Source organism: Alosa pseudoharengus, unplaced genomic scaffold, assembly GCF_046254945.1.
Source record: "Alosa pseudoharengus isolate Yale_2024_CS ecotype anadromous, Long Island Sound unplaced genomic scaffold, YU_APseudo_1.1 YU_APseudo_1.1_scf_8, whole genome shotgun sequence".
Taxonomy (NCBI): domain Eukaryota; kingdom Metazoa; phylum Chordata; class Actinopteri; order Clupeiformes; family Clupeidae; genus Alosa; species Alosa pseudoharengus.
The window spans coordinates 23,411,550-23,425,773 of NW_027468870.1; the positions used below are offsets into that span (position 1 = coordinate 23,411,550).

The window sequence follows — 14,224 nt, forward strand, 5'->3', positions numbered from 1 at the left end:
GCCAGTTGCACCACAGCTGGGGCCTGGTTTAGACAATTCTTTACCAGATCATTCTCTTGAGCATACTCCTGTTTAGGTCACCCCAGTTGAGTGTGATATGCTGTGAAGTGGGCCTTAGACAATGTTCAGACATCACTGAAACTTTATTTCATTCACAGATGTCATACAAATACAATAAAAATGCTGTTAGTGGCAATCAGGGGTAATGAAGTGGCCATCACTTATCCCAGTGTGGTCAACTGATTGTGTGAGCCAAAGATGGGAAAATTCCAGAGGTTTACTTTAGTGAATGAAGCTGAATTATCAACCAACAACAACAACAAAAACACTTCCCATACATCTCCAACAATTGAGTGAATAAATACATGTAGGCCTACCATGGACAATGAATGAAAGAATGCTTTGGGCCAAAGCACAGCATAGAAGAACTCAATGAAGACAGTAGCCTATAAAGAAATGAACGTCTATTTATATATTACAGTATGTTGAAAAAACGATGCAATCAACTTTAAAAAACAATCCACCTTCTTTGTCTTCCATCACACATTTGCTACAGTTAAACATGACACGCAATGTTCATATAGGTACACATCAAGTTTATATAGTCTGAGCCCACCACCTAGTGGTCCTTTTGGGTTATTATTAATTAATTTGGCTGATGTTTGTATCCAAAGTGACGCCAGTTATAATCTAGGTCCTGGATAAGATTTGTATGCACTTAATTTCATTTTCCATTCAATACAGCACAAAACAAAATTACAAATATCAAACCAGAATTCGTACACATACACTACATGGTCATTGCAAACATTGTGATCACCTCAGAAATGCTGTAGCTTCAAGGGTTTATATGTACGCATATTTAATGAGATATTGCCTCATTTGCATTTTTTTTTTTTTTTTTTAGGCAAAGTGTAATAAAAAAAAAATCTCTTAATATGAAGATTAATCTGGTAGAAATGTATGGAGATATCTATAAAGGGAAAAAAAGTCCCATTCACCTGTAGTGTGATAATAGTGTCATCTGTTATAATCTGTTACAATCTGTGGTAATTTTCAGGACTTTCGTCCCGGGTAGAGATTTTGGCACACATCCCATGTTGTTCAGTGGGGTCATATTACAACAGTTGAGATATTCTCCGCTAATTGAAGTGCATACAAATCTTAGACATTTTTCTAAAGGGTTTTTGACCTGTTTTTAAAAATGGGATATTCAGTAGGCTACTACCCATAGATGTAGACTTATATTTCACAGTGTTTCCATAATGTCTCCGAAAGTGGATGCTCTGTTAACGCAAACTCAAATCTCTACTGTGCCTCTTGCAATAATGAGCACGAAGAAGCTGTACATAAGCTTACCAGTGAAAGAACACTAGGCTTATGCAGCCTTTTTACCACAGGAGCGCCAGTTATGAGTGGACGAAATGGAAGGGGAGGGGATTGGTGAGTTTGCTCTGGGGGGTAGAATAGAATAGATTAGAATAGAATAGAATAAAATAGAATAGAATAGAATAGAATAGAATAGAATAGAATAGAATATACTTTAACGTCATGCCTGCATGAAAATTGCCTTTGGTCTCACTGATCGGAATAGTATAAAACACATAGGACACATAGAGTAGACACATTCATTCCATTACACACAGACATATATCCACAGGATAAACACACAGCACATCACATGTATCCCCTCCCTCTAGCCCACACACACATGCATACACATCAGATACAAGGCAGAAGGCCCCAGTTCTAGCCCATTTGTAGTGCTCTTAGCTACACCTCCCTTCTGTCTAGCTTTTCCATTGTTTGTTGACATTTGGGTATTCCAAATATATAGTGACAAACCTGGCTATGCTTTATGCTCTATTATAAGCTCTGCTTGTCACACTCTCCTCCATCTTCTCTGCCTTGAGTAGCCTAGGCCTAATATATACTTGCTTGCTTTTCTTCCAAATTCAACCTGTTGTTGACGTAGGCTACTACTGGGCAGGCTACTGTTGAAACTAGGCTAGATTTGTGCTGTTTTCCTATGCTTTTCCATTTTAACATTTTCACTCTTTTTTAACCAAAGTGGGAGGAGCCTGATGAGAGCTTTTATTGGGTCAGCCAGTGTCAGTACAAACAATTAACCAATGTCCATTGACTGTCTGCTTTGGGCCAACAGTTGGCTATTAATATTAATAATAATAATAATAATAATAATAATAATAATATAAACATAAATTAAATTCAATCAGCCCCAAGGTAGGCCTACTAGCCTGGGTGCCATTCCGAACTTATTCAGGCTACCAAGGTTAGGGTTGCCACCTGTGTCTGACAAAAATCCTGGACATTTTGACCATCCAATCGACCTTTTTGTTTGTAAGCAACGGCGCCTTTCGCACATCTAACCCAAGATAAAAACTATCATTCTAAGCGACAATTGTATAGCTAAAATTAGTAAGAGTGACAATTTCTAGTTATTTGTTTAGTTAATTGCTTTATTTAATAGCAGACCTTTATTATTTTGTTATATTTTCAACAGTTTTTAGTTGTGGACACCTGGGGGCAGTATTGAGGAAAAAAGGGGGAATAATTAGGTTCTTTTTGCTTATTTGGAATAAACTTTCCTTTCTCTGTCTCTCCTTGTCCCACACACTCTCCGTCTCCACCTTACCATTTCTAATGAACCTCCACGGTGCGTGCCCCCACCACCACCACCCATATGCTACGTCATTTTTGTAGAGCCAATAAGGCTGTGCATACGTTTATGGACGTAGGCACGCTTCAATTAAACTGAAATACACATTTTGCGCATCATGTACAAAAATCCGGGACATTCAGTGTCCAGGATTTTTATTTTCCTGGACAGACCATGAAAATCCTGGACAATCAGGAAAATCCTGGACAGGTGGCAACCCTAACCAAGGTACATCTGCCCACAAGAAAAATGTAGGCTATGCCAGATTGCCAGTCCATCTCTGCAGGCAATCAAGTGGGTGGCTGGACAAATGGATAGCATGACATATTGCATGATGTTGGCACTTTCTCAAATCAATTAGGCTATTTTTGTTTTGTATTCTTGTTTTCATTGTAGGCCTATCTTATTTAGTCTAATGTCAGGTTTTTGTTTCTTTAAGGGGAGTATAATTTATTTTAATGAAATCGGATATTCTTGTTTATTTTATTTGTTCCTAATTCCAGTTGGACTGCATCAAGTCGACTGAACCAGAGCCTGTTTAAAATGTATCTGACTGAGCCTAGGAGCCTACCATAGACAGTAAAAGAAAGAGCCTACTCTGTTTTCATCCTGTCATGTGACATGAGAAAATCACATGATCACCAGTTCGGGGAGTAGAACAGAGTCTTGCCTGAAGTCGACATCCGCACACAAAATGAGTGTCACTCTTGACGTTAGACTTAAACGTGCGAATAAAGTTTATCATGAGGGGGTAAGATGTGTTTCCTTACTATTAGTTGCATGCTATTTTATTTATTTTGAAGCAGCCTTTTTTGGTGACTAGAAATGCCACTGAATATTGTAAGGTAGCTGCTTCTAACGTTAATGTTAGCCTAACTCACTAGCACTGTGCAAGGGGTTCAGTGTTCGTCTAGTAGTTTTGCTATGACCTCAATGTTTTGTTTAAACATCACTGGTAACGTTAGCTGTCTCATGTTTCCTGATTTAAATAGTCAGCAATAGCTAACCTAGGTAGCAGTCCAGTATTAGCATAGTAGATGTTGCCTGCCACAAGGTGGGAGCAGCGGGGGCACAATGTTATTCAGTCGAATAGAGGAGTTCCACATGTTGGGTCATGGTCATTCCGTGTTAGAATCCAGGTTGCTGCACAGTCTCAGATTTTGGTCAAAGTTTGTCTAGGCTACTTGTTTGGTCCCAAATCAAACAAACAAATAATTTGTTTAATTAAATTCCAATGTTTTACTTTTTCACTCCATTTTTACTCTCAAAAACGCAGTATCTTGGGAGTCCATGATTCAATGGGTAATGATATCTTATTATTCCTAGCTTGCTCAAATGTTGTATGGCAGACATGTTCTCAGTATGACTGGATCTTTAAAAGTGTGTACTGCATGAAGGCCCTAGATTTAGAACAGTGCAAAACTGGTGATAATGAGGGTCATTTTTTTGTACCCACATGGCATCAATCAGTGTTTTGTCTGCAATTTTTTTTATTAAGTTTGTACCAATATTGGAAGTCTCTGGAACAAATGTGAAGATATTAAGGATGAAATGAGATGTGATTATATTTTATGGTAATTATCATAGAACTAAAATGGTGGGGTAGCTAGGAACACAAAATATGAAGTGCCAGTGACGTACCACATTTAATTCATGAATAAATACTTTTCTTGGTTACATTGTATACTTATGCTTTTTCATTCTTGTCCCTGATGTAAAACAAACTCTTATTTATATACAGTACAACATTGGCACTTGCCCATACATTGAGCTATTTCCACATGGATTTTCATGTGCCCACTAGCTAACCCACATACCATTTTAATCCTTTGAAAATGACTGAAAAACACAACCTTCTCTTGTTTAATCCTTAAAACCTTGAAGCCCATTATATGGAGAGCTCAAATATTGGTACAACATTAAGATAAAATTGTATTTAAAGAAAGCCAAATAATGATTGATAGCAAACGCATACAAAAACAAGTTTATAATGTTAATATTTAATGTCACTATTCTAGGAAGTCAATGAGCAATGGGCTTCATATAAATAACATTTTTCATGATATTTTATGATATTTATGCCTTACTTTAAAGATAATGTATTTGTTTTTTCAGGCTGTGTAAAATTGAAATAATATAAGGGCTGAAAAAGTATGAAGACAGGATTTGAACAGACATATTTTACAGGTCCTATTCATGATACAGACAAGACAAAATCTTAAATGGTGCAGCAACAACCTTATCTGATTTAACACGGAACAACTCATATTACTTTAATTATTATTTTATTTTTTTACCAAGATTCATGGCACAGTGACAAGTGCTATCAAGCATGTAAGCTTTAAGTATATTGAAAAACACAAATTGTGATTAAAAAAATCTGGTAAACCATTTAGTGTTAACAACCTTGACTCAAAAATGGGGATCCATATGTTGGATGTTTTGTAGGAGATACTGGCTGGAGTGGTGGTAATAATGAGCAAAGAGGCAGTCCAACATCAGGGCATATCCCTAACTATGGAGGGGGTTGTCAATCTGCAGCTCAGCTCAAAAAGTGTGGGTGTTTTCGAGGCATTCTACAATTCTGTAAAGGCAAGTATGAAACGGATATCCTATGTATGGCACGAAATATTATAATTAGTGTAAATCTGTCAAGTGCTTTCATTTGTTTCTTTTGTAGCCTATTCAGCTAATCACCAGTAATATTGAAGTAGTAAAACCAGGAAAGGTTCCCAGCGGCAAAACTGAGATCCCCTTCGAGTTTCCTCTCCATGCAAAAGGAAACAAGGTGCTATATGAAACCTATCACGGAGTGTTTGTCAACATCCAGGTAAAAAAAACAGATGCCCAGAAATGGGCTTCATTCTGTCTCTGTTCATACATATAGCAATGACAAAAAAATACTTTACTTTCATCTGTGCAATAAAGCAAAAAGTACAGTACTATCAAATAATGTTAGCACTGATCATTTGGTACCTTTACACTTCGTTTACAAAGTTGCTCGCTGAATATAAGGCAAAATAACAAATCCATAACGACATTATTCATCTTGCATGAAGTACATGACGTATAGTGTCACAGACTAAATTACTAAACCGACTCCACAGACTAAATTACTTTGGTAACTATGATATTCTACGTTGCCACGTATTACTTACAATAACATTATTATATGCCTTATGCTCCTCACAATCATCTGTTGATATGTCCTTGATATGTCCAGGTACCCTCTGGCAACATTTTGGCTGCTGCTTCAATGAAATATTCTCACAATGTTTACTACTTTTGAATGTGGAATAATGGGTTGCACTTCTATGGCTGATATTATAGGTTCTATAGGAACAAAAATCAACTATGCTTCCAGTGATTATCAGTTGCCTCGCTATCTGAGACACAAAGACAGAAAAGTAGCATGAATGCAACTGTGCTATCAGATGTGTCATCAGTTTTACTGTAATATGTGACCTGAATAAGTTTGTAGCTGACTGCATACGCATATTGGTAGTAAATTGTTATGGTATACTGTCCACTGTTGTAAATAGCATAACACATAGTGTAATTGTCAATATTGTACTTTTTACTGTTGATTAATAATATCCTTTTTTTCAGTATACATTGCGCTGTGACATGAAGCGCTCCCTGTTGGCTAAAGACTTGAGCAAGACCAGTGAATTTATGATCCATTCTCAGGTTTGTACTTTGAATAAGGTACAATTATAATACAGGATTCTTTTAGATCATACAGTAATCATGTCTAATCTTATACCCCCAAGGCACAGAAAGCAAAAGTACTACCAAGTCCAGTAGACTTTACAATCACTCCGGACACTCTGCAAAATGTTCGAGAGGTAATGGCTTTTAATGTCTTTCAAAATATCTGTCCAAGTTAATGACTTGAAGTTGAGTTTTCAACATTGAAGCCAACTGCTGTTGGATGACATGTCACAGAGTTGAGATGTTTTTTTTCCTTCAGTTTAAATATATGGTTGTTAATTGCTGCAATGCAAAGAATATTAGCAAACATAATATTGCATGATTTGAATTAACAAGACTGGCCCTACCATTACATGTCAGATGGATTATTGATAATCCGCTAGAAGTATGTTCGTGGCAGACAACCTCTAATCAGACTTGGATACCACAATAGGGAATGTCCTCTCTTCTGCAGACAAACAATTTTCAAGAAATATAATTGTACCAAACTGACTTCTTTTAGACCAGTCAGGTTACTTTTTAAATTTACAATACATTTATAGAAATATACTTAAAATTTGTATATCAATAATATGTTCACATGTACAACAACTATCCACACTGAAACATGTTTTCTTCTCTTACAGAGAAACTCACTGCCTAAGTTTTTAATAAGAGGTCACCTTCATGCCACCAACTGTGTAATTACACAGCCTTTAACAGGAGAGCTGGTGGTAGAGAGTTCTGCCGTGGCTATAAAAAGCATTGAGCTGCAACTAGTCAGAGTGGAGACATGTGGTGAGTCATTACTACCTTTTTTTTTTATTATGATTTTGTGTAAAACATTTTGTGGATTTTGTATAAAAAGTACCATCTTAGATTAAATGTAATCTTTTAGTGGAAGCAGTAGATTGAATAGGAACTCCGTAAACCACATTGATAAGTTGTAGAGTTAATATAAACACTGTAGTCATGTTCATGCCCAAAATCAATAACTTGAATTAAGTAATAAGCCCTGAGAGACCGTAGGTTCCAGTGAGTTTAGAACAGCTAAGGGGCGTTGTTAGACAACATGGTGCTAATCTGCACTGACCTGTACGTTTAAAAGCTCATCCCCATGTTTATGGTAGGATGCGCTGAGGGCTATGCAAGAGATGCGACGGAAATACAGAACATTCAGATTGCAGAGGGAGATGTCTGTCATGGTCTCCCCATTCCCATCTACATGGTGTTCCCAAGACTTTTTACATGCCCAACCCTTGAAACCACCAATTTTAAAGTTGGTAAGTTAGCTCTTTTCCTTTGAAGTATATGGGATAAGTTAACATTGCAGCATTAACACCAATATGGTAACAGTTCTTATGCACTGATTGTTTCACCACAGGTGTAAAGATTAGACTTCATTTGATATACATACGGTTAATAATACAGTGAACATCATGATCTCAAAATTTTGCAACCATAATTTCCTAACTGTTACCTGTGGTGCATCCATTGACACTATACATACATGATATTTTTATTACTCTATCTGTATTTCTACCACACTGTCCTCATACAATATCACACTGACATAGGATATGGGGATTACCGTAGGTCTTTATAGACATGTATATTTTATGTGAACATCACACTGTTTGAATACCAGAAAACATGAATATCAACCTTTGTTTGGTAAACTAGACAGACCTGTTACCATAAAGTGTATGGAGATTTTAAACTGCATCTTGTTCAGAGTTGATTTAGTACCTGTTGTCCAGTAATCAGAATTCAGCCCCCATGTGATAAGTAAAGGATAATGTATAGAACGGTGGTCATTATTGGGAAAATAAGTCCCGACAGGGCGAACCGGACTAGCGGACTCCGCTGGCGCGTCTGGGTCCGGTTCGCCCTGAAGGGGCTTATTTTCCCAATAATGACTGGTGTTCTATACATTATCCCGCTTATTATACGGCTACTTGCCAAAACGAAAAAATAAACTCCACGATATGTCTTTACATTTATTTATTTGTTACCGTTTCGTTGTAGCTTTGCTGAGAACCAAATAGTCAGCTTTGCTGAGAACCAAATAGTCTCAGCTTTGCTGAGAACCAAACAGCGTGCAACACTCGCTGAACTTGAATCAAACATTCTTTAGAACACAGCTGATCAACCGTCTGCCTTCACTTTTGAATGAAAATCCGTTGCCATTGAGAGTGGTCATTATTTCAGAGGTCCTTAGACGAAAATAATGACCGGTAGAACTTTGGGAAATCCCATTCAAATCAATGGAGCGTTCTACTTGCATTGCGAAGAGCCGTATAATAATCGACTAGAATGAATGTAATGGGGATCAAGATCATAGACCAGAAAGAAGTGAAAGGTACTGGCTGTACACAGTAGCCAAGTTTACATGGACACGTTTAATCCAATTAGAAACGGAATAACGGCTCAATTGGAATAATAAATTCTCATATAAACACCTTGATCCTAACAAAAATGCCGATCCGATCAGAATTTTAATCGGAATGAAAGAGGTGGTGTATTCCGTTCCTATTCCGATTGAACAGCCATGTATACGATTGCCTGCTGTATCTTCTCGAGGAAAAGTAGCCAACAACAGCTATTCTGATCAAAGATTCTAAAACGCTTGAGAGCACCTGATCTGATTTTGTCACCGATAGCTATTATTGTATCACCCTGGAAAACAACCATATCAGTCAACCTCCTCACTCATGTTAATCTCCTAGTTAACATTAAAAGAAGAATGAAATATTCTCCCAACTCTTCAATGTTTGATTTTAGCTTCATCCATGTTATGTTTGCTCTACTAGCAAACTGTAAAGTCTCTGATGGGTCGATCAGCTCACTGCTGATTCATCAGTTTGTCTGCTCAATAGCAAGTCCATAGATGCGTCTGTAGTGCGGTCATTAAATGGCTTTGATAAAATCACATGGCACAGTTAAAGGAAAATTCCGGTATTTAGCACTTTGAGTCCCTTTTCTGGTTTGTTTTGGATGAACTAGAGCAGTGTTTTTCAACCTTTTTTGTGCCACGGCACACTTTTGATACTTAAAATGTCCCACGGCACACTAACATCCTGTGTGAAGAAAAAATAAACATACCATAGCCTAAAATTTCAAATAATACACAGATATGGCCTTATTATGGCTTCTATGCAAGACCTGCTCAATAAAACAAGCGCCCTCTGTTTCATTTGTAGGTGACTATATCTAATTTAATTGTTGTTATGAACTGGATATGTGATGATTCTGTGAATACTGGATATGGGCCCCCCGTTGTACAATGCCTGCATACCACAAATAGTGCAATCATACAATCAATGAGAGCATGTGGTTATAAATTCTTTGATGCAACAGTTGCTTTTCTGGACCAGTGAGTGGCATTTGGGTAATTTTCTGCGGCACACCTGATCTCTCACGGCACACTAGTGTGTCCCGGCACAGTGGTTGAAAAACACTGAACTAGAGTAGTGGACACCGAAATTGACGATTGGTCCTGTCTCGACTTTTCTGACTCGTTTTGAATTGCCTTTGACTATTTCAGAGTGGCTGCCTACAGGCATGCACAAACATGTCCTAAAACAACCCTTAACATTCATTTTCAAAACTGCAACTCAGAGTGGTTAGTTGTGTTTGTTGATGTTCCAAAACAAGTAGCGTAGCGAAATACAGTTTGTCGTGTTTTTTTTGGCATTTTGTAAAATCCTATTGATTTCTGTTGGAAGACTCATTGGACGTTGATATTACTGCACCACCGTCTATGCTTCTGTGTCTGAAAAAATTGTTCCACAATAGCAAATAAGACGGCTGGAAATCATACATTGCGCCGATATATGTTTGATTTTAATAATCAACGAACACCATTAACCACTCTGAGTTGCACAGTTTTGAAAACTAACTTTAAGGGTTGTTTGTGCATGCCTGTAGGCAGCCACTCTGAAGCAGTAAAGGCGATTCAAAACGAGTCAGAAAAGTTGAGACAGGACCAATCTTCAAAATTTGTTAATTTAATACTTTGTTAAACATAAAACTTACCTTCTGAAAGTCCAAAATAATAACATGACTTGACACTGTTTGAATATTTCCATTTACTCTAAATGCACCTATGCTGGTATGGTAAATTGGTATTAAATGTGTTGTGTGTTAATACGTTTTTAAAAGAATCAACAACTGAATCTTTACTTTCCCTTAGAATTTGAAGTGAATGTGGTGATCGTCCTCCATGATGATCATCTGATTACAGAGAACTTTCCTTTGAAACTGTATAGAGTGTGACTATCATCGGACCAATAACTGAATTGCTCTACAGCTGTATCAAAAGGACTGTCATTGACATAATAAGTGACCAAGTTTGTACATGCATTACCATGTGGCCATTTTGTAAAAATGATTGTAAATTCAGATTTACATTACAATGAGAGCTCAATAAATGAAACGGGAAATGTCTTTCTGCTTTCCTGTATGAACTGTTGCACACCGTCAGAGTATTATAGAAATGTTAGAAATAGTTTATGTTGCTGGACCTTTTCCTAATAAATATGATTATTTTCAATTTGACCAAGTTGAATATGCCTCAAATGCTCAGTGTTTTAATAGCCCAATTAATGCTCATTAATTCAAATATGCACCTTACTTCATATGGCAATGACTTAAAGCTCTGATTATCAGATATGACTGGTAGCCAAGAGGTTGCAGTGTTGTTTTTTTGTTGTTGACAAATTGACAACCTACCTTTGTTTGTATTTACCGTTCTAACTTATGATTCTAATTCAGCATTACTTGTCAAATACAAAAAAAGTTCCTCACAGTTCTTTAACTGTCTGTTTTGTGTGAATGCTAAAAAACCTGTTAGTATAGGGAGGGGTGTAATTCCAACACATTCTCACCAAAATGTGCCTTTAATTCAAAGTGCAAAGCAATGTAATGTCATGTACATGTTTGTGAATACTGTGCAAAGGTTGAGTAGGCCTACTTTACAGGTAAGATTCTCATTGCAACTTTTCAACTCTATCTGCATCCTTCCACAATACAGAGGCAGCAAAAGCACCTGAAGAATGTATTGTTGTTGTCTAATCTACAATTTAACATTAAAATACTTTAACTTTGGGGGAAGTAAGTATGGAACGCCTCAACATTTCTTTCAGTAAATATATTTCCAATGAGGTTATTCACATGATTTGTTTTTACCACTGGTATTTCAATAAACTCACCCATGTAAAGAAATCAACATTAAAGTACATAAATAAAGATTAATCACACAGGAAAGAAGTATTAAACAGTGAAATGTATTTAATACGTAGGCTAGTGGAGAAGCCTTTGTTTGCAGGGGTGTAGTGGTAAAATAAGTGGTGGGTAAACTATGAATTCTGTGCGGCAGTAGTTCTCAAACTTTTTCTGTCATTCCCCACTTTGGAGGTGGGGAATTTAAGCCCCACCTGACCCTATCAACCCGGCAAAACGGTAGGCCTAATGTTAAAATATTTCGGTTCCACGTTGCATTTCCCATCTTGGTCCGCTGGATCAGATGCTATTTTAATTCATGTGTCGGTCTGTTTATGACTCCTATGTTTGTGTGTGGCTATTTTGTTTTGAATCTATGATCTTCCTTGTCAAAAAAGAAAGGCATTATTAAAAAAATAAGCACAAAAAACAAATTTCCTCCTGTTCATCGCGACCCACTTGACGTCTCCATTGATGTCTCTATTCCCACTAATAGGGCCCGCCCCCACTTTGAGAACCACTGCTGTACGGTAAGGTGGACTGCACCATTCGGTATTAGAGTTTTTAAAAAGGGCTTCAGAACATGTTTGATGATGGTGGAGGTTATTGTCCAATGTTTCTAACAATACCAGTTGTATTAAATGGTTCCTGCTGTATTGATGAGTGTACATATTGTGAAGGTGGATAATACAGTGTGATTCACCAAGTTCAGTGTACAGTGATATTCACCAAGTTGCAATCGGTGAATAAACTCTTTTGAGATGTGGATAAACTCTATTTCTGAAATTTCGGAGGTGGATAAACTGTGTTTACTTGCGTTTAGCCTATACATCCCTGTTTGTAATGACACTTTAAGATGATGCCTGTATGAAAAAAAAAATCGGGTGCAGTACTCAGGTGTGATTTTGGCCCATTCTTCTAAACATATGGTCTTTAAATCTTGAAGATTCCAGGGGCCCTCTAGTGAACTTTGATCTTTAGTTCTTTCCCCAAATGTCCAATTGGATTCAAGTCATTGACTGGGCCATTCAAACACCTTGACCTTGACCTCCCTCCCCCCCCCCCTTTGGTCATTGTTTGTCCAACGACCCACATGCACTGAATTCAAGCCACAGTACACAGTAAAGCATAGTGGTGCACAATTCATGTTATGGGGATGTTTCTCATACTGTGGTGACTTTTTACCTAAATTCCGCTTTGTACTGCATCCTGGATTTCCTCAAAATCCACTGTCTCCACCTCTGATCCTCTATCTGATGATATTTCAAAGTATATCACTTTTTGAGGCTGGAATTCAAACACCTGATCCCACCTCTTTGTAACCTGCGTTATTGACTACTTTTCTGCTCGACCCGGACCTCTCAATTCACTCTCACTCTCACAATCATCCCCTTTCCAAAACCTCACAGAATTAAGTGGTTACCTTTGTGTAGCAGTCTTCATGACATCCAAACCACTTTACAATTATATACATCATAGGGGACCCCTCACCACAACCATATGTAACCTGCCACCTTTATGATGCAGGCATTCACTGAAACATTTAGGGACAGTTGATTGAAAAGGAGCCCTCTCACTACATGCAAATTCATACTTTCAACATATTCATGGACAAACTTACTTTTCTTCCACAAAACCATTAGTTGAATTAAGAAATGCATTTACAAATAAGCACAAAATGAATCATAAAGAACTAATTTGTTAGCCCGGTTAAAACCAGACCCTTCTCAGTCGTAACTGAGAGTGGGTCTGGGGAAGGTTCGTTCACAGGCCATTTCCAAAGGGCGTTCCCAAACGGACGCCGATCAAAATGGCTCGGACGCAATAGGAGAGGCCAAAAACCAATCAGAGCAACGAAAGAGACAGAGTGACGGAAACACACAGTTTGCAACACTTTCTGGTTGTAGGGAGAAGCAGGAAGAATTAACCACTTTTTAATTAAACGTAGGCCTAGGCTAATTTACAAAGACATTGTGCCACACTGAAAGCTAACATTTTGTCACTAGCAATTTACATCTGCCCTGTCAAACACAATTGCATTTTCAGCTCTGAACAAAACCGTTCACGTTCAAACAAGCATTTTGTTACATTCGTCCTTTCTGGCTGACCGGGACATATAAAGCAGGAATGGGGGACGAGAGACTGAAACGTTCAAAGCAATTATGCCGGAATTGTTTCAAGGCAAACACTGAAGTGTAGCATTCGAGTTATGCTCAAATAGCATACCAATTCAAAAGTAGCCTACCACTGTTGCAGATATCACATTACATACATGTTTGTACAATGTTGCATATTCCAACATAAGGAAGCAGTTGAGAAACTTCTATCTCTTCTCCCGAATTTAATTAATCAGTTCAGTGTATAGGAACAGGAGCGTCATGGCAGAGTCAGTGCCTCAAAAAAAGGAAAATGTTAGACCCATTTCAAAGTGTAGGCTACCCTTGTCTCATAAGAGTAAAAAATAATGATAGGCCTAGTCTTGCACGCTGCACTGTTTGTAGCAGTGACTTTAGCATTGCCCATGGCGGGTTAAATGATTGCAAAAAACATGTTGAGGTGAGTTTAACAAGTGTCAATTCATGTGCATATTATTTCAGGCCTATCGCCTACTAGATGGCTAGTTGCCAA

At 37.7% G+C, this 14,224-nt stretch overlaps 1 protein-coding gene across 2 annotated transcripts; it reads left to right on the forward strand.

Annotated features, from left to right (window-relative positions):
• Positions 1–3,341: 3,341 nt before the first annotated feature.
• Positions 3,342–10,933, forward strand: vps26c (VPS26 endosomal protein sorting factor C). Of its 2 annotated transcripts, none has more exons than XM_076274048.1 (8): positions 3,342–3,431; positions 5,129–5,272; positions 5,361–5,510; positions 6,290–6,370; positions 6,454–6,528; positions 7,021–7,171; positions 7,504–7,656; positions 10,569–10,933. In XM_076274048.1, the coding sequence occupies exons 1-8, from the start codon at positions 3,375–3,377 to the stop codon at positions 10,649–10,651; spliced, it is 894 nt and encodes a 297-aa protein (XP_076130163.1). In that variant the 5' UTR covers positions 3,342–3,374; the 3' UTR covers positions 10,652–10,933. The 2 variants fall into 2 exon arrangements, with proteins under 2 accessions (XP_076130163.1, XP_076130164.1); XM_076274049.1 differs by lacking the exon at positions 3,342–3,431 and adding an exon at positions 4,931–5,014.
• Positions 10,934–14,224: the final 3,291 nt, after the last annotated feature.

Excerpts from the sequence above, each read along its gene's own strand:
- vps26c (XM_076274048.1), top strand. The coding sequence starts at position 3,375 with ATGAGTGTCACTCTTGACGTTAGACTTAAACGTGCGAATAAAGTTTAT. Across the intron at positions 5,511-6,289 it reads GAGTGTTTGTCAACATCCAG|TATACATTGCGCTGTGACAT; the intron begins GTAAAAAAAACA and ends CCTTTTTTTCAG. Across the intron at positions 7,172-7,503 it reads AGTCAGAGTGGAGACATGTG|GATGCGCTGAGGGCTATGCA; the intron begins GTGAGTCATTAC and ends TGTTTATGGTAG.